The 21692-nt window shown below is 34.7% G+C and overlaps 1 protein-coding gene across 1 annotated transcript; it reads right to left on the bottom strand.

Moving 5' to 3' along the window:
- Window positions 1–19267: 19267 nt before the first annotated feature.
- Window positions 19268–20601, bottom strand: LOC111898819 (zinc-finger homeodomain protein 1). Its single transcript, XM_023894689.3, has one exon. It carries the CDS (start codon window positions 20204–20206, stop codon window positions 19454–19456), a length of 753 nt encoding a protein of 250 aa, XP_023750457.1. The 5' UTR covers window positions 20207–20601; the 3' UTR covers window positions 19268–19453.
- Between the last annotated feature and the right edge of the window lie 1091 nt (window positions 20602–21692).

Here is a 21692-nt window from a genome sequence, read left to right as displayed (position 1 = left end):
GCATGGTCCTTTTGGGTTGCCTTCACCATAGCAATATCTAGGATGATTTAAGGAGAGAAAGGTTTAAATATGATTTATTAATATATTATGAGAATAATATATTAAAGGAGAAATCATATTGTTTAATTAACATTAGTCAAGAATTAATTAAGAATTAATTCTGTGGCTAAAAGAGATTAATTAAACTTAGGGGACTGGAGTTATAATTACAAGATAATTATAATTGGGCTATGGATCACCTAATAAAATATAGGTTGGACGAATTCTATGGGAAGCCCATTAGAAATCGTCCAAGGGATATGTTTAAGGAGTCCATGGGTTGCTTAGGGCTTAAGCAGCCAGATTAGGGTTTCCTAGTTGTAAACCCTAATAGCCTACATGTATATAAAGGACCCTTAAGCCCCAAAAACGTAGACAACACTTCCCTTAGGGTTTCCAGCCGTTTTTGGTGCCTCCTCTCTCTCCCCTCTTCATCCAAGTTGCTTAGTGGTGTTTGTGACTCCATTAGAGGTGCAGCACTTGAGGCACTAAGCTTTTGAAGCCAATCCAAGCAAGGAATTGATTGTTATTGCTATATAATTATCAAAGGTGATTCTCTAAACCCTAATTCAGTTTATTATATGTTAGATCTAGGGTTTATTAGTCTTGGATTCATTGCATGTACAATAAAGAAACCTAGATCCAAGCATTAGGGTTTGTATGAGCACATAGGATTGTTCTTATGCCTAAAACCCATCAGTGGTATCAGATCCTTGATTGGTTTCTGTTGTATGTGATGCAATTGTCGAATTCTTGCTGAAAAACGATTTTCTTACCTCTGCCCGAACCAACTTGACGAGTCAGTATCTGGACTCGGCGAGTTGGCCCTACTCGGCGAGTTCAGATTGCTACTCAGCGAGTTTGGGAATCAGACAGAGGATATCTCGGGATTTCTTGTTGTTTTGATGAAGAATAATTGCCTTATATGTTTTTAACTAATAAAATTCGAATTTTATTGTTATTGGAAGATTATCCTTGCCAAAACACAAGATAATTACCAATTGATTAGATAATAAATTCCTTATATGATTAAAATTGATTATTTGTATTAATTAGGTAACTTATCTTGCAAGAAATTGAATTAGGTCAAATATAGATAATCACTAAATTAATTGTTTGATTTATATTATTTGTTATTTGATCCCTAGTAAGTTTGAATAGTTTCAAATTATTCCCTTTATTTTTTATAGTTTAAATTTGAACTTAAAAGTTCTGTTTATGAAATTTAAATAAGTTAAACCCTAATGTTTTGAAAAGTTTTAAAACTTGCCCTCAAGTTTTGGAATTTAAAAGTTGATTAAAAGTTTAATTTTGAAATGTTAAATTCTAAAACCCTAGTAATTTGAAAAGTTCAAATCACACCATTATGGTTTTATTAATTAATTAAAGTGTATAATTAAAAGTGATTTAATAAACCCATAAAGTTTTGGTTTACATTTAATTAAATTAAAAGTATAATTTACTAAGTTAAACCACCTAGTATTTTAAAAGTGTAAAATACACCATATACTATATATAACATTAAAACTCTAATATTATATATATATATATATATATATATATATATATATATATATATATATATATATATATATATATATATGAGTAAACAGTCAGTCTTACCGTTAGTAGGCCTCATTCACGAAGCTGGTCTATAAGGGGTGTTTAAGGAAATTGCCTATAAAATGGCGATTGAATGGGTATCCACTCTTACCCACCACACTCTGACTAGTGGAGGGTCGTTAGCCGAACGGGTAGGATAGAACAGAAACCTTCCATTATAAGTATAATGAAGTACAAAGTAACTAAATGCTTATACAAATTCCCAAATCATAGTTACTTTAGGCAAAATGTGAAATTGTATGCTAACCCATGGAATTACACTTCGTACCCTTGTCAAACGTTAGTGGAGCGGGTGTGGTTAACCGACACACTAATTTGGGGATGACATTGGTGGCAAAGAGTGGCTCGATGTTTATCATAGATCAATGGAGCGTGTGTGGCTAACTGACACATTAATTAGGTGATAGTAGCATTGGGTGCACCACGTGATTCGTATGGTTATTCACACCTTGTTTGTGATCCTTGGCATCCTAGTCACAAATAGTAGGGCATAATCGAGATTAAACATGCAATTGAAAAGTTCAATGAATCTCGAAAGATTTAGGAGTTTCAATTCATTTAAAACTTAAACTTCTTTTTAGTTTTTCATGATGGAAACTGGTAAATCGTCATTTACCTACCTTCAAATATTTTGCAACTAGATTACGGCATCCCTCTTTTAGGTTGTAGAATATTGTGTTGGATCCTAGCCTTAATAAGTCATTTCGGTGTTTTATTAAGGACTCAATCAACTTAACTTGAATTTTCTCCCGTTTTGTAGATGTCTGAATCTTACAATGGTCTTCCCAAATCCTTTGGAACAAGCTTTCCAAATGAAGATGACGTTCCGAGATACGATCAAGGAAGTGAGAGTCATGCTTCACTTCCTCCACCTCCTCCAATTGTTATCCCTGACCCACAAGTTTAAAGGCTTGAAAAGTTCAAGCTCACTCAATCCCTTTTGGCAAGTAAACACGAAGATGGGAAACCTGTGTGTGCACACGTCTTAGAGATGAAGTCACACATTCATAGGTTAAGCATGTTAGGTGTCGATATTTCAAGCGAGTTGGCGGTTGACTGGGTTCTTCAGTCACTTCCTGAATCATATAGTGAGTTCGTTAGAGAGTACTATATGATGGATCACAACGTAACCCTCATTGATCTCACTTATTTGCTTATAGCTGCTAAATCAACAATGATTTGGCGTGTTGGTCAAGAAAATTTGTCTGGTGAATCAAACTCCCAAACTTCAATGGACACTGGCAACATTGGAAGTCTAGAAAGAACTAAGTCTATGATTGTCCGTTGTGTTGTGCCAAAGGAGTCCATTTGCTTTTCTTGCCAATAGAAGGGGCATTGGAGACGAAGCTGCCTTAACTACCTGAGAGATCGAAGAGATGGGAGAGTCAAGACGTATGGCTCTGTTTCAGGTAAAAGCCATTAACTAACTCTTTTAAGTTCCTATTCTAGATTCTTAATACATGATGTGATAAGATTACATTTTGATGTTTTGTAGGATCGAAGAAAAAAGAGGAAGCTTAAGGGAAGAAGTGAGCTGAATCTAATCGTAAATAAATGGATTTCGATCGCGTTGCTTGAAGATTAGACTCTTGAGCTACTACTTGGAGTTAGAAAAAATTGTTAAGAAATATGTAATAACATAGTTTTTCAATTGAATTTCTTTGTAAGGACAAATTTTTCTGCAATAACATGAATTTTGATTTTATCTTATTTATTTATCCTTGCAATGGCATGCATTAAAAAACTGATGTTTTGAAGGTTTCTATTATTAGCAATAATGGATTTGATTCTTAATTGTATTATTTGTGAAAATGTCGAGAATTTACCAAATACGGAGAGTTTCTCATCGCCTAAGTTTCAAGTGGATAGAAACTTGGAATCATGCAACGTGTATTGTATGATGAATGAAAAACTTTCAAATTTGGGAAATTTAGACTAATTCTTTGACAAAGTGTCAATTGAAGGACCAGGAGATCGAGTACACTAGGTCGTACGTTGATCAAGTCTACCACAAGAATGAAGAAGATATTCGTCATGATTTACTAAAGTTTAGTAAATATGGTTATACTTATAAAAATAAGTGTAATTCTGAGTTAATTGAAAGAGTTTCAATCAATAGCATAATGAATAAGAAGAATCTAGTAGGCAGAAAGATAAAAGTTTCTCTATTCTAAGAAGAAGGGAGAGTAACTTTTATTGTGTTTATGATAGGTCTTAATGATTAAGAACCATGTCTCAATTGATCCTCTAAGTGAGTCTTATTGCAGTTGCATGTCTAAGAAGAGGAATCGAAAATTGTATAAATGGTTAAATCAAGAAGTCAATCGTACTTTGTTCCAATATCAAGTCTTAGAGTCAATATTGTGACTTGAGTGAAAAAGTCTTTAGTAGGTTTATAACATTTAATGAATGTGGAATTTGGAAAAGTTTTCTTATTCTTGCACATTAGAAATTGGTAAGTTGTGATGTCTTGGATAAGACAAAGACCAACTAGGACCAATTTGTGAAGTGTTTTGTCTTGATAAATGCTACACTAACTCTTGAATATTTGTTAATCAAGAAATGTTTCTTGATAAGAGAACCTTATATGTCAAGGAGTCAGTGGGAGTTTTAATGTTTTTGAAAAGGTTTCGAAAACAAATCAAGAATAAAACTTATCGATCATCACTAGCACACGACTTGAGGTTTGCAACCTATCGTGTTGACATTATTTTGTTTATGTGCCATTCCAATTGAGTTAATTATGCATGTGAGTTCTATGAGTTCTCATTTGAATGCATAAATACAAAGCACCTTGATCAATGGAAAGTACATTGAAATGTAAGGATAAGTTGCTAAACTACTTGGAAGACATGGTGGGCACTCGTGTTACCATAAGGCAAGAAATAAAGATTAAGAAAGTTCAATCCATATAAGTTTGGATTTGTCACAAACTTTGGTTTTGGCAAATTCACATGGATAGGAACTCATACACCATAAAATCTAAGTGTCATAAGATTCCCTCCTTCATGAAATTGACTGTGAGGAAATGCTTTCACTAAGAGAGATTTTAAGAAGATAGTGATTGTGAAAATTGTATTCTCAAATTCGATTATGGTTACGACATCCCTTTCTATAGTTCGAATTGTGAGATTTGGCAATTAGTTTGAACATTTGGAACTTAGTAACATAAGTTCTGAATTATTTAAACACACATGTGAGCTATCTAAGGCAAAGGTGTATAAGTTTAAGAAGCTTAGATAAAGGCTTATCGAAGCATCTGGTATTAGAAATATGAATTTCAGAAATTCAATAGGCATTATTTTCTGGAAGTTCATTTGTTTTCTGAATACATGTCAAAGCTAGTGGGAGCATAAGTGTTATGCTTATATGATAATAATCATCATGATAGTGGGAGCATAAGTGTTATGCTTGTATGATTATTATGGCAAGTATTGGAAGTTAGCAATATTAATTAAAGAAAAACAAAGATTCAATTTGTAAAGTTGCATGGGTTGAAAAGTTGTTTTGCTATAATTAAGGGAGAGAATATTATACTTCGTTTCAAAATCTAAAGCTTAGATTGAGAAATTTTAATATTTTTAGTCAAAGGATACATTGTTTCTTCTCCAATTTCAATAATGATTACGGCATCCCTCTTCATAGTTCGAATTGTGAGAACATGACACATAAAATATTATGGCAAAAGATTGGTAAAGTATCATATCTTTATGTAAGACATTATGCATCGTGTCCCATACGCTTCGGGTATAGGATCGATTGCAAATGCTATAATATTTTACCATTCTAAAATTTTCCAAATGTCAAGTGCATTAAGAGGGAAAAAGGACTAGAATTGGTTTTGAATAAAATAATTAAACAACTATCAAAGGACGATCCAAAGTTCGCTGAGGATTGGGCGCTTGTGAGTAGTTGGAAGTATGGTATTGGATGGACCATATCGACATTATTATGAATAGATAAGATTCTATTAAGAATGAGTTGTCATATGGAAAATGTGGAAATGTTTCCTTATTGGGAGTTGGATATTGAGAGTCTATGCCTAGATTAGAAACTTTTATGCAAAAAGGATGTTCAAATGAATGTACTTTGAATGTGAGACTTCACGTCTATGGAATTGTCTTGTAACAATTTCCGATAGAGTACTTCATAATTTCATTAGCCAAGTCTTGGTGACTTTTGTGCTATGACTTTACGAAAGGATCGTTGCATAAAATGTTAGAATCTATATTCTAATAGTAGCAAAGAACCTTTTGTTCTTACACTAATGATAAGGATTGGGAATTGTGAAATGAGCATCATTGGAAAAGGTTTTAATTGATCTATTTCACAAAGTAAGGACCATAGGAAACATAGTGTGCATGCTTTATGCATGGGACCGCTATTGTTGTAATTTGAGTAATAAGTTGGTTTTCTGAAACAGTAAACGATAATAATGAGTAATCAATATGGTGGTTAAATAGAAGTGTTTTATTTACTCTCACAAGTTTGAGGCCATATAGGATTAAGTATTATTGTTATGTTTCAATTTGCATATTTTGACTTCCAGAATAACTGGGTTATTCGAACCTCCACAGTCAGTCATATGTTGGAAGTAAGTATGAAGGAAGACTGTCATGAATCTGTCTGTAGATTGTCTGAAGTGTTTAGACATGGCACAAGTTTGTTGCAGAGTTCATGAGTGCTTTGATAAGATTAGATTATTGGATTAAACCCACGCTCACTTTGATAAGTGAGATGATAATATTGTATATTCTTGAAACCGAGACGTGTGAGTTGTTATTTGTTGGTCGGTTGCACATTGATAATAAGTAAACGCAACAGTAACTTGGTGATATAAAACTTATTGTTGTGTGTGATTCGATCAGTAAATGCAATAGAGCATTTAAGTCGAAGTTTATCCATTCCTTTTACCCAAAGTGGGATAAAAGCGATATCTGTGGGCCTCTCGATGATTTAGCGATGACACCTTAGCGCTTGGCCAAGCCGGGACTAAGTTGATGTGTTCAATTGTAGTCTGTTATCAGTCATCATAAATCGGAAGTCGGGAAACAGTATAGAGAGAATGATTGAAATTCATGTCTTATGTCTATACGATATCTTGAGAATGGAGGAATATATAATCCCTTATCTAAAGGACACGCTATCTAATAAGATCAGAGTTGACAGCGGCTTTTGAAAGCTATGATTGCTGATCAGGTTCTGAAGTCATACGGAAAATAGTTATTAGACTTATCCAAGTGGGAGACTGTTCGATTAGTGTCTAAGTCCATAACTATTTTGGTATGTACTTGACCCGATTATGAGCATGGTCCTTTTGGGTTGCCTTCACCATAGCAATATGTAGGATGATTTAAGGAGAGAAAGGTTTAAATATGATTTATTAATATATTATGAGAATAATATATTAAAGGAGAAATCATATTGTTTAATTAACATTAGTCAAGAATTAATTAAGAATTAATTTTGTGGCTAAAAGACATTAATTAAACTTAGGGGACTGGAGTTGTAATTATAAGATAATTATAATTGGGCTATGGATCACCTAATAAAATATAGGTTGGACGAATTCTATGGGAAGCCCATTAGAAATCGTCCAAGGGATATGTTTAAGGAGTCCATGGGTTGTTTAGGGCTTAAGCAGCCAGATTAGGGTTTCCTAGTTGTAAACCCTAATAGCCTACATGTATATAAAGGACCCTTAAGCCCCAAAAACGTGGACAACACTTCCCTTAGGGTTTCCAGCCGTTTTTGGTGCCTCCTCTCTCTTCCCTCTTCATCCAAGTTGCTTAGTGGTGTTTGTAACTCCATTAGAGGTGCAGCACTTGAGGCACTAAGCTTTTGAAGCCAATCCAAGCAAGGAATTGATTGTTATTGCTATATAATTATCAAAGGTAATTCTCTAAACCCTAATTCAGTTTATTATATGTTAGATCTAGGGTTTATTAGTCTTGGATTCATTGCATGTACAATAAAGAAACCTAGATCCAAGCATTAGGGTTTGTATGAGCACATAGGATTGTTCTTATGCCTAAAACCCATCACTTATTAGCTGGGAACCTTCTTCTGATGAACTTCTTGGAATTTGACACCATCAAAGCATAATCTTCACTTGTTAGATCATATTCAGAAAGATCTAAATCTTCTTATTCTTCTTCAGCAACATTCTTTCCTTTGGAGATTAGGACTAAGGACCCCATGCTAGAAACCACATTCATTTCTTTAGTCACTGCACTCTCATGTGACTTTAATATTCCCACCAGTTTTGCCAAAGAATAAGCCTTGAATTGTTCATATCCCTTCACAGTAGACACCACAGCCATCCATTCGGGTCTAAAACCATTCATGAATGTGACCTTATGTTCAATGACTTTCCTTTCAATCCCATGCTTTATCATCTTACTAAGGAGATGAGTAAAGCGGTCAAAGGCTTGAATAAGCTTCTCTTCGAGCTTCTGCTTGAAGTCATAAAATTCTGAGAGCAATAATGTTTGGATTAAATGCTCAAGATCTTCATCCGTAGAGTACAGTTCCTTCAACATGTCCCAAATTTCTTTCGCTATTGTGCATGAGCTTACCAACCGAAATATGTCCAATTGTAAAGCGAACCTTATCATCCTTAAAGCTTTGATGTTGCACTGAATATTTTCCTCTTCTTGTTGGGGTATGTCTTGTTGGATTAGTGTCTAAGTCCATAACTATTTTGGTATGTACTTGACCCGATTATGAGCATGGTCCTTTTGGGTTGCCTTCACCATAGCAACATGTAGGAAGGTTTAATTATGATTTATTAATATATTATGAGAATAATATATTAAAGGAGAAATCATATTGTTTAATTAATATTAAGTCAAAAATTAATTAAGAGTTAATTTTGTGGCTAAAAGAGATTAATTAAACTTAAGGGACTTATTGTGTAATTATAAGATAATTACATAGATGGGCTAATGGACTCCATAGAAGTTTGAGTGGATGAATTCTATGGGGAAACCCATTAAAAATCATCCAAGGCTTCTAAAGAGGGAGTCCATGGGCTGCTTAGGGCTTAAGCAGTCAGATTAGGGTTTCCTAGCTATAAACCCTAATAGCCAGCATATATAAGGAACCCTTATGGCCCCAAAAACGTGGTGAATACTTCCTTTAGGGTTTCCAGCCGTTTTTGGTGCCTCCTCTCTCCTCCCTCTTCATCCAAGTTGCTTAGTGGTGTTTGTGACTCCATTATAGGTGCAACACTTGAGGCACTAAGCTTTTTGAAGCCAATGATTGATTGTTATTGCTATATAACAATCAAAGGTAAGATCTAAACCCTAATTTCAGTTATAGTTTATTAGATCTAGGGTTTATGGCTTTGGATTATCAATTGCATGTTCATTAGACAAACTAGATAAAAAGATATTAGGGTTTTCATGTACACCATAGGATTGATGTATTGCTCAAAACCCATCAGTGGTATCAGAGCCTAGGGCTGTTTGTTAGTGAATTTTATGCTTATTTGATCGAATTTTGGCTAAAAATCGTAATTTTTGAAGTTTTTCGACTTGACTCGCCGAGTCAACTGGGTGACTCGTCGAGTCTATAGTAAACTCGACGAGTCTGATGGAGCTGATTTCGGGATTTTGACCTATTTTGGCTGTGGATAATTACCTAAAATGAATTTTATTAATAAAAACGATTTTTATCAATATTTGGAGATTATCCTTGCCAAAATAGAAGATAATTGTCAAAATTTAGATAATCTTTTGATAAAGATTGATTATTTGTAATTTAGATTTGTATTATCTTGTGAAAAAGTTTCAATTTTCCCCTTTAGGTTTTATAGTTTAAATTTGAACTTAAAAGTTTTGTTTTTGAAATTTAAATAGTTAAACCCTAATGTTTTGAAAAGTTTCAAAACTTGCCCTTAGGTTTTGGAATTTAAATTTTTGATTAAAAGTTTAATTTTGAAATATTTAAATTCTAAACACTAATGTTTTGAAATGTTTCAAAATTTCCCTCAAGTTTTGGAATTTAAAAAAAAAAATTTGATTAATAGTTTAATTATGTAATATTTAAATTCTAAAACCCTAGTATTTTGAAAAGTTCAAATTACACCCACAAGGTTTTGTTAAGTTAATTAAAAGAGATAGTTAATAAAACCACCCAGTATTTTTGAAGTGTAGAATACACCATATACTATATATACGTAACATTAAAAGTCTAATATTATATATATATATATATATGAGTAAAGAGTCATTCTTACCGTTAGTAGGCCTCATTTACGAAGCTGATCTCTAAGGGGTGTTTAAGGAAATTGCCTATAAAATGGCGATTGAATGGGTATCCACTCTTACCCACCGCACTCTTGACTAGTGGAGGGTTGTTAGCTGAACGGGTAGGATAGGACAGAAACCTTCCAATATAAGTATAATGAAGTACAAAGTAACTACATGCTTTTACAAATTCCCAAATCATAGTTACTTTAGGCAAAATGTGAAATTGTATCCTAATCCATGGGATTACACTTCGTACCCTTGTCAAACGTTAGTGGAGCGTGTGTGGTTAATCGGCACACTAATTTGGGATTGACATTGGAGGCGAAGGGTGGCTCGATGTTTATCATATATCAATGTTGTGTGTGTGGCTAACCGGCACGTTGATTAGGTGATAGTAGCATTGAGTGCACCACGTGATTCGCATGGTTATTCACACCTTGTTTGTGATCCTCGGCATCCCAGTCGTAAATAGTAGCGCATAATCGAGATTAAACATGCCATTGAAAAGTTCAATGAATCTCAAGAGATCTAGGAGTTTCAATTCATTTAAAACTTAAACTTCATTTTTGTTTTTCATGGTGGAAATTGGTAAATCATCATTTTCCTACCTTCAAATATTCTGCAACTAGATTACGACATCCCTCTTCTAGGTTGTAGAGTATTGTGTTGGATCCTAGCCTTGATGTTACATTTAGGTGTTACATCAAGGATTCTTATCAATTAACTTGAATTTCTCCCGTTTTTTAGATGTCTGAATCTAACAATGGTCTTCCCAAATCCCATGGAACAAGTTTTCCATATGAAGATGATATTCCACGATATGATCGAGGAACCAAAGATCATGCTTCAATTCCTCCACCTCCTCCAATTATTCTCCTTGACCCACAAGTTCGAAGGCTTGAAAAGTTCAAGCTAACTCAAGCCCTTTTGACAAGTAACATGAAGATGGGAAACCTGTGTGTGCACACGTCTTGGAGATAAAGTCACACGTTGACAGGTTAAGGATATTGGGTGTCGAGATTTCAGGTGAGTTGACAATTGACTGGGTTCTTCAGCCGCTTCCTAAATTATATAGTGAGTTCGTAAGAGAGTACTATATGATGGAACACGACATGACCCTCATTGATCTCACCTATTTGCTTATAGCCGCTGAATCGGCGATGATTTGGCGTGTTGATCAAGCAAATTTGTTTGGTGAATCAAACTCCCAAACTTCATTGGACACTGGCAACATTGGAAGTCCAGAAAGGACTAAGTATGATATTGTCCCATGTGCTTTGCCAAAGGAGTCCATTTGCTTTTATTGTCAAGAGAAGGGGCATTGGAGACGAAGCTGCCCTATCTACCTGACAGATCTAAGAGATGGGAGAGTCTAGTGTTATGACTCTTCTTCAGGTATGAAATCCACTATCTATCTCTTTTATGTTCTTATTCTAGATTCTTAATTGATGATGTGATAAGATTACATTTTGATGTATTGTAGGATCGAAGAAAAGAAAGGAAGCTTAAGGGAAGAAGTGAGCTGAATCTAATTGTGAAGAAAATGGATTTCAATCGCATTGTTTGAAGATTGGATTTTTGAGCTACTACTTGGAGTTAGAATAGATTGCTTAAGAATATGTAATAGCATAGTTTTTCAGTTGAATTGCATTGTAAGGACAAAGTTTTTCTGCAGTAAAATAAAATTTGTTTTTTGTCTTATTTATTTATCCTTGGCATGTATGAAAAAATTGATGTTTGAATATTTCTACTATTACCAATAATGGATTTGATTCTTAATTATGTTATTTGTGGATATGTCGAGGTTTTACCAAATAGGGAGAGTTTCTCATCGCCCAAGTTTGAATTGGACAGAAACTTGGAATCATGCAACCTGCATTGTGTGATGAATGAAAAACTTTCATATTTGGAAATTAGACTAATTCCTTGACAAAGAGTCAAGTGAAGGGCTAGGGATCAAGTACACTTGGTTGTGCATTGATCAAGTCCACCACAAGAGTGATAAAGATATTCGTCATGGTTTACTAAAGTTTAGTAAATATGATTATGCTTATAAGATTAAGTGTAATTCTGAGTTGATTGATAAGGTTTCAATAAATGGCAGAACGAATAAGAAGAATCAAGAAGGCAGAAAGATAAAAGTTTCTCTGTTCTAAGAAGAAAGGAGAGTACCTTTTATTGTGTTTTATGATAAAGTTTTAATTATTAAGAACCATATCTCAATTGATCCTCTAAGTGAGTCTTAGTACATTTGTATGTCTAAGAAGAGCAATCGAGAATTGTGGAAATGGTTAAATCAAAAGTCAATCATACTTCGTTCCAATATCGAACCTTAGAGTCATACTCTAAGATTGCGAATTGAGTGACAAGTCTTAAGTAGGTTTATAACACTCATCAAATGTGGAATTTGGAAAAGTTTTCTTATTCTTGTACATTTGAAATTGGTAAGTTGTGATGTCTTGGATAAGACAAAGACCATCTAGGACCAATTTTGTGAAGTGTTCTGTCTTGATAAAAGCTACACTGACTCTTGAATATTTGTTTGTCAAGAAATGTTTCATGACAAGAGAATCTTATGTGTCAAGGAGTCAGTGGGAGTCTTAATGGTCTTGAAAAGGTTCAGGAACAAATCAAGAGTAAACCTTGTTGATCATCACTAGCACGTGACTTGAGGTTTGTAACATGTCATACTCTTATTTTTGTGCCATTCCAGTTGAGTTAATTATGCAATATGAGTTCTATGAGTTCTCAAATGGATTGCATAAAGGCAAGGCACCCCAATCGATGGAAAGTACATTGATAAGGTAAGGGTGAGCATGTTAACAACCTGGAAGCAATGGTGGGCATTCATGCTGCCATAAGGCGAGAAATCAAGATTGAACAAGTTCAATCCATATGAGTTGGATTTGTCACAAACATTGTCGTATGATTGTTGTTATGACAAATTTGCATGGATAGGAACACATACATTTTAAAATCAAAGTGTCATAAGGTTTTCCTCCTTCATGAAAATGATTGTAAGGAAATGCTTTCACTAAGAGAGATTTTAAGAAGATTGCAATTGTAAAAAAAATTGTATTCCCAAATTCGATTATGATTACGGAATCCCTTTTCATAGTTCGAATTGTGAGATTTGGCAATTGGTCTGAACATTTGGGACTTAGTAACATAAGCTCTGAAGTTGTTTAGACACACATGTGAGCTTTTTAAGACAAAGGTGTATGAGTTTAAGAAGCTTAGATAAAGGCTTATCAAAGCATCAAGTATTTAGAAATATGAGCTTAAGGAATTCAATAAGCATTGTTTTCTGGAAGTTCAGATGTTTTCTAGATATATGTCAAAGCTAGTGGGAGCATAAGTGTTATACTTGTATGGTAATAATCATCATGTTAGTGGGAGCATGATTATTATTTCAAGTATTGCAAGATAGCAATATTAATTATAGAAAACAAAGATTCATTTGGCAGAATTGTTGGGGTTGAAAAGTTGTTTAGCTATAATTAAGGGAGAAAATATTATACTTCATTTCAAATCTAATGGATTAGGTTCGCCAAGGATTTGTTGCTTGTGAATAGTTGGAAGTATAGTGTTGGATGGACTATATCAACATTATTATGAATAGATAAGATTCTGTTAAGAATGAGTTGTCATATGTCAAATATGGAAATGTTTCCATATTGGGAGTTGGAAATTAAGAATTTATGTCTAGATTAGAAACTTTTATACAAAAAGGATGTTCAAAGGAATGTAGTTTGAGTGAGAGACATCACATCTATAGTATTGTTTTGTAATAATTTCTGATAGAGAACCTTGTATTTTCATTGGCCAAGTCTTGGTGACTTTTGTGCTATGACTTTACGAAAGGATCGTTGCATAAAATGTTAGAATCTAACATATTCTAGTAGTGGCAAGAACCTTGTGCTCTTCCACTAACGATGAGGATTAGGAATTGTGAAATGAGCATCATTGGAAAAGTTTTCAATTGACCTATTTCACAAAGCATGAACCATAGGAAACAAAGTGTGCATGCTTGGAGCATGGGACAATTGTTGTAGTAGTTCAAGAAATAAGTTGATTATCTGAAACATTAAATGATAAATAATGAGTAATCAATATGGTGGTTGAATAGAAGTGTTTTATTTACTCTCACAAGTTTGGGGCCATATAGGATTAAGTATTATTGTTGTGTTTCAGTTTGCATGTTTTGACTTCCAGAATAACTGGGTTATTCGAACCTCCACAGTCGGTCATACTTTGGAAGTAGGTATGAAGCAAGACTGTCATGAAGAGTCTATAGATTGTCTAAAAAGTTTAGACATAGCACAAGTTTGCTGAAGAGTTCATGAGTGCTTTAATAAGATTAGAGTATTTGATCAAACCCACGCTCACAAGAATCACTTCATGGATTTTATCACAAGTGATTGTGAGACGATAATATTGTATATTCTTGAAATCGAGTCGTGTGAGTTGTTATTTGCTGGGCGGTTGCACATTGATGATAAGTAAACGCACCAGTAACTTGGTGTTATAAAACTTATTATTGTGTGTGATTCGATCAGTAGGTGCAAGCGAGCATTTGAGTCAAAGTTTATCCCTTCCTTTTACCCAAAGTTTGATAAAAGCGATATTTGTGGGCCCCTCGATGATTTAGTGATGACACCCTAAGCGATTGGCCAAGTCGGGACTCAGTTGATGTGTTCAATTGTAGTCTGTTGTCAGTCGTCATAAATCGGAAGTCGGGAAACAGTATAGAGAGGATGATCGAAATTCATGTCTTGTGTTTATACGATATCTTGAGAATGGAGGAATATATGATCCCTTATCTAAAGGACACACAGTCTGATAAGATCAAAGTTGACAACGGCTTTTGAAAGCTACTATTGCTGATCGGATTCTGAAGTTATGCAAAATAGTTATTAGACTTATCCAAGTGGGAGACTGTTGGATTAGTGTCTAAGTCCATAACTATTTTGGTATGTACTTGACCCGATTATGAGCATGGTCCTTTTGGGTTGCCTTCACCATAGCAATATGTGGGATGAATTAAAGAGATAAAGGTTTAATTATGATTTACTAATATATTATAAGAATAATATATTAAAGGAGAAATCATATTGTTTAATTAATATTAGTCAAGAATTCATTAAGAATTAATTTTGTGGCTAAAAGAGATTAATTAAACTTAAGGGACTTATTGTGTAACTATAAGATAATTACATAGATGGGCTAATGGGCTCCATAGAAGTTGGAGTGGATGAATTCTATGGGGAAACCCATTAGAAATCGTCCAAGGCTTCTAAAGAGGGAGTCCATGAGCTGCTTAGGGCTTAAGCAGTCAGATTAGGGTTTCCTAGCTGTAAACCCTAATAGCCAGCATATATAAGGAACCCTTATGGCCCCAAAAACGTGGTGAATACTTCCTTTAGGGTTTCCAGCTGTTTTTTGTGCCTCCTATCTCCTCCCTCTTCATCCAAGTTGCTTAGTGGTGTTTGTGACTCCATTAGAGGTGTAACACTTGAGGCACTAAGCTTTTTGAAGCCAATGATTGATTGTTATTGCTATATAACAATCAAAGATAAGATCTAAACCCTAATTTCAGTTATAGTTTATTAGATCTAGGGTTTATGGCTTTGGATTATCAATTGCATGTTCATTAGACAAACTAGATCCAAAGATATTAGGGTTTGCATGTACACCATAGGATTGATGTATTGCTCAAAACCCATCATGTCTTTTACATCATTGAGGAGTTGATTGTACTCCTTTTGAGTTTTAACAATTTTTAAAGTGCCTGAGTGAGCGAATGGACCTACGGTAATCGCCTCCCAGATCAAGTATCCATTTTCCTCTGAACCAATCACGTAGTCTTCGAAGTGATGTGTCCAGACTTCATAATCTTGAGTGTATAATATAGGAATCCTTGTCGTCGATCCTATACTGTTGGAGATATTGATTGGGTTTGTCTGAGAATCTTCCATGGACATGATGATGTTTGTTCAAAAACCTGCTTAAGATCCGACTTGTAAATAACGTTAGGGTAAGATCGACTATTAAAGAACTACGTCAATAGCAGATGACGGCTCCAACAATATCGATCAAAGCGGAAAACCCTAAGATCTTCTTCAACAGAAGAGATATGTATAGATTACACAGTCTCCTGCTCTGATACCAATTCATGAGTTGAAAACTCTTAGATCAATTAGATCTTCAACATCTTCAACAGGTTGATCAATAAAAACAAACAAACACAGTAAACACGAGATGGAATTAAAGTATTGCTTAATGATTCAAGAATAGTCACGCCTCAGCGAACTCGATGAAAAACTTCCATTGTAGAGGCGAGCTAGGGTTTGTAGTACAATTATGAGAATAATAATGAAAGCAATAATTACAAAGGGTGCATGCATGCACCTTAAATACTAAACCCTAATAAAAATAAACACAATTGGACAGGCCCAAACCGGTAACAAAACTAGGCTAAGGAGCAAGCCAAAGACGCAACACTTCAGGTCCCAACAAAGGACTTTTGGTGAATTGATAGTGTGAGGAGTTCGCATTTTCTCTGATAGTTGATTGAGGTGAGTTCTTTTCCACCAATGTCAACGACTTCAAATGTATCTTGGTACATAGAATGTGTATGCTGTAGAGATTGGATATTCGGTAGATCTGTATGATTACCTATTTTGTTGGTTACTATTTGTTATATGATTATGTGTATATGTCGAAATATTATGGTGGGCGGGGTTGAGGCGGCCCTACTTTGTGTTGAAAGCCAAGATACCCAGGTCGGTCCGGATAGTCTATAGGCACTGCAAGGTGTCCCGGTCAGGTCGTAGGCCCGTAGAGCGGTCCACATAGATTGTAGGCCCTACGAGGCGGTTCAATCTGGCTGAAGACTCGTATATGCATGTCATTATCTGTTTGTTTAAGTGTGGTATTTTGGGGAAAACTCACTAAGTTTTGGCTTACAGTTTGATTTCATGGTTTCAGGTACATCAGATGATCGGGACAAGACGAAGACGTGATTATGCACATCATCCTTGGATATTTTGTTGATTGATGATTTTGGGATACTTTGATTTGACTATGTTCTTAAAAACAATGTTTTGTATGGTTTTCGGATTATTAAAGGGTTTTAAAAACCAAAACTTTTACTATGATTTTTTGGATGTTATAATGTTTTACTTCCATTCTTTTTGTCATGACGATTATGGTTGTACTGAAACCTCACAAACATTGTTCAAATGAGCTATCAATGTCTATCATATCTCTTAGAAGTCTAAAAATACAAAATCAAATACTAGGAAGAAAAGAAATATTTTTTTTATCACATGTAATACAATAGTAATACAACCATGTTTCCGCAAAACAAATACATACTTTTTTTCAAAAGCCTAAAGAAAAAAATTGTCATCATTTTGATCATCTATACTATTATAACGCATCTCTTCTTTTATGTACTTGGTGCCGAAGAAATGAAAAACCATAATTGAGATCTCATGTTAAAACCTAAAAATCATCTTCCTTGTGCTTTGTCATCATAATATGCAACTCATGTTAGCCAAAAAAAAAAAAGGATCAGTAAAGACGTTCATAGATGACATTTACCCATTTACCCTACTACGAGGTTGTTAACTATATATTCTTGATTCTAAAAATATGGTTTAAATATGTGTTGTGTATGTACGTGTATGTACGTGTGTACACCTACACGTACATACGTGTGTATAGTTAAAATATATTTTACAAATTTAGCTTGTGAGAATGGTCGACTCGGCTAATACTAACTCATTTAAAAAGTAATGTCTTGATGCGATGTTAAATAACTTGTGGTCCACTTGAAAGGATCGGAACAAAGTTGTCTTTCAAGAAAAATGCCTCGAGCGAGTAGAGACATTCTTATAGATGGTGTCGTGTTGTTTCCGTTTTTATAGATTCTAGATACATGTAAAAGGATTTCATTAAATCGGTTTCTTTAGGTATGGAGTCTTATTTGGGCTATCTCCTTCGTTTCATCATTTGTTCTTTTTGCTAGATCATTGCTATTATTTGTGGACCATTATTCAAAAGAATAACTTTACAAGTTTCTTTTGTTTTGATACATAATATTTTTAACATGTTAAAATATTGATTATGGTTCAATGTTCTTCTAACCACCAATTGAATTAAATGTTATCAATCGAATATACGTATTTGATCAAAGTTGGTATATGATTCCATTTACGATTTCGCTAACGAACTGGAACAAGATAATATATCATTAATTAGTGTACTTGTATATGCCTGTTTGTATGAACAAAAAAGTGGCAAGACTATAAAAGTCTATTAGTGGCGTTTGATGTTTGAGTTTGAAAATCACTTTCATTTCATGACTATAAAGACGTTGCGATTTATCTTCACATATTGATCGTGGGACCAATTGGTGAAAGCTCCAAGGGATTACGCATTAAAATTGTTCTTTTTGCCTTTTAGTTTCTAGTTAAACCATGATATGATAATGTGGAAAAGTTAAACAAGAACGAACAAATGAATGGTTAACAAGTACGATTGTATCCCCCTCTCCATCTACTATGTCTGTAGTAGTTAATACATGTTTTAAAAAAATTTAGAATAAAATTTTAAATATATATAATTTCTCTTCACTTTCATAGATTTTTAGTTAGGTATTTTTTGAAAACTATCTAACGAGTGGAACCAAACCAGATCAATAGTGATTAGTTTGGATCAATCCGGTTGGGTTCGGATCAAAACACGTGTTTTGGTTTAGTTAAAATTTATTTGCAATTTAGTTTTTTTTTTTTAAAGTTAAAAATTGTAAGCATTTACAACCCCTAGAAATAATCACAAAATTTGTGTGTTGTTCCATTGGGCATTAAGTTATGAGTGAAATGAATGTTGGATGTGAAAGGTACGAATACGATCGCTACTGAACGCCATGCATATATCATCATCTTCACCAAATTAGCAAAACTTTGAGGTGATTGCAGTGAAATTAATGTCGCTGTTCTGTGTTGAAGTGAGAGAGATCTAGAGAGAGAAAGATAAAAGCTAAAAATGGAGCCTAACGAAATTAAGGAGAAGGTGACAGAAGATAGCTCTGCATGTCTAACACGTCTTCCTGATTCTTCTTCTGGTATCGTCATCACCTCTCTCTCACTCTCTTTCTCTCTCTGCATTAAATTTCTTTTGTTTTTAATGGATTCGTGATGTCTGCGTGTGTAATGTGATATGAGTTTGTTGAATTTTGAAGAAATCAATTGAAAATGATGTAACGAGATGAAGATGAAGATGAGAATGAGAATGATTTACATGTTTGGATATGGATCGATGTCGAATTGTTAGAATCGAACTGGAAATTAAAGGATATTTTACATTAAGATGGATCTGAGACTGAGAAAGAGTTAGAGATTATGATCACAAGGATTTAAATTAAAACAAAATTAATTACTAGCTAAAGAAGACTCAGACCGATCGAAATTCCTACAGAAGTTGAGAATTAAAAGACCGATGGAATGAATTTCTGTTCCTACGAAAAATTAGGGTTTCTTACCAATTGTGTGCTTGTTATTATGCATCCAGACCTTGAGAACATGGCGTTTGACGCCGGTCTCCGCGCAGAATTGTTGTACGGCGGCCTCGTCTTGTTTCTGGATCCGCCACCCTAACGTCTCGGAGAACGCCAGCATCCGGTCCTTCTGATCCTGAGTGAATTTTGTTCGGAAACGCTTTCTTGAACCGCTTCCACCGCCGACACCGCCACCGAGTCCGCCTCCACCTCCGCCTCCGCTCGAGCTAGGATTTGAGATCTCTTCCAGATCCTCTCGGGATGTAGACGGTAGAGCTAACGGACGCTGGTGGTGAGAAGACGGAGCCGGCGTCATATGCAAGTATCCGGTCGGTCGGTGATGAGGATGGTAGTATGGCGGTGGTGTCATGTACTGATGCTGTAACGCAGCCTGGTGCTGCTGCTGCAGCTGCTGATGTTGTCGTTGTTGACCTTCGATCTCTTTACGATGGAAGTTCCGATGACAATTGCAGGCCGCACATTTAAGTGCATCCAAAGTACCTTCATCTCCGGCAGCCATAAACTCTCCACAACCATCCACCGCGTGTCCGCCAATGCCTACAGCGTGGTTCTTTAAACACTCCCGATACCGGAACCCACCACCACCGCCTCCGCTTTTCCTCACTTCCCTCCCCCTACCTGAATTCCCAACCCCATCGTAATTTCCCGGCGGAAGCTGAATTCCGACCTCCTCTTCTTGTTCCTCGTGTTCATCAAACTCCATTTTTTCCTCCGATCTCTTCTCAGTTTCCTCCACCGAATTCTTCTTAAACAAAAATTACATCAGCAAAACGGGAACAGTATAGTAGCACAGCCTAGCAGGTCACCGTCAATAAATTATACATATATACTCAAATTGATTAAGAACAATTAGGGTGAAAAAGGCAATGGTGGGTGATGTAAGGTTGATCAGAAGTGAAAGGATAAGTGAAAGAGGAGGGTGTGGACATCAATTAACCCCTCGCCTGCAAAAATAAAGCAAAAGTATGTGTTTTTTAGTGTGTGTGTGTGAGAGAGAGAGAGAGAGAGAGAGAGAGAGAGAGAGAGAGAGAGAGAGAGAAGTGTCTTCTTTTGAGCAAAAATATTTCAGGTATGTTCCGGTTAATGGAGGAAAGTTGTCACCGGCGATTGCCGGTAATGATCTGCTCCCTAAGGCTAGGGCATCACATTGTCCGACCTTTATTGCTTATTCCACCCTTAAATTACTTGGTAAATCACTATATCTTAGTTTTTGTTTTTTGTTTGTTTTTTTTTCTTGATCTTGTATTTTTTTTATTTATTGCTTTTTTTTGTCAGTGTTATTAATGTTATATATTATTACTATATTTATAAAAAAATAAAAATAAAACTAATAGGAAAGTATGTTTTTTTCCATTGCAATTGTTTTGATTTTTTTTTTATTACGAGATTTTTTGTAAATGATATTATTAATCGAGAATGTAAGTTATAAAAAATAAACGACTAAACGTATGGATCTTTGTAACGTTCGATAAATTATTAGTCTATGTCACATTACTAACGTTAACTGAAATAAATATTTGGTTGATGATGCATAATAACACTGCACAAGAATGGGTCCTCAAAAAAGAATAAGAATTTATGTTGGATATGAATCTCCATCTATATTAAATTATTTAGAACCATTAACTGGAGATTTATTTAGAGTTAGATTTGACGATTGTCATTTCAATGAATCGGTTTTTCCAACATTAGAGGGATAAATAAAATGGCTGGAAAATAAAATATCTTGCCATGAATTATCACTCTCATTTTTAGATCTTCATTCAAGTCAATGTGAACTTGAATAATTCATTTACAAATTGTAGCATATCAGTTCGAATACTTGTGATAAAATCATTAACTTTCTAATATGTATGACTCATTATTTATACAACCAAAATAAGATGAAAGATGAATGCACATTATAATGGTGCATTATTACACTCATAAAACACACTGAATGGTTGTTACTAATGCTAAATAATAATAGAGAGTTATGGGAGAAATGGAGAATCCAATGGTCATTCACAAACTAATATTTCATAACACTCCCCCTTAATGACGATTGTATCATGCCTTCTTAAAATCTTAATAGATAAAACCTCATAGGTGAAAAAGAAGCGTCGCATATCAATGTGTCGTATTATCTTTTCAAATTTGGATGTAGGAAGTGCTTTAGTGAACAAATCGGGAAAGTTGTTATTTGATTG

The sequence above is a fragment of the Lactuca sativa genome, chromosome 6 (assembly GCF_002870075.4).
Source record: "Lactuca sativa cultivar Salinas chromosome 6, Lsat_Salinas_v11, whole genome shotgun sequence".
Lineage (NCBI taxonomy): Eukaryota > Viridiplantae > Streptophyta > Magnoliopsida > Asterales > Asteraceae > Lactuca > Lactuca sativa.
This window is presented reverse-complemented; position numbering and strand designations above follow the sequence as displayed.

Bases quoted from the DNA above. Each gene is read 5' to 3' on its own strand.
- LOC111898819 (XM_023894689.3), bottom strand. From the start codon at position 20,206: ATGGAGTTTGATGAACACGAGGAACAAGAAGAGGAGGTCGGAATTCAG.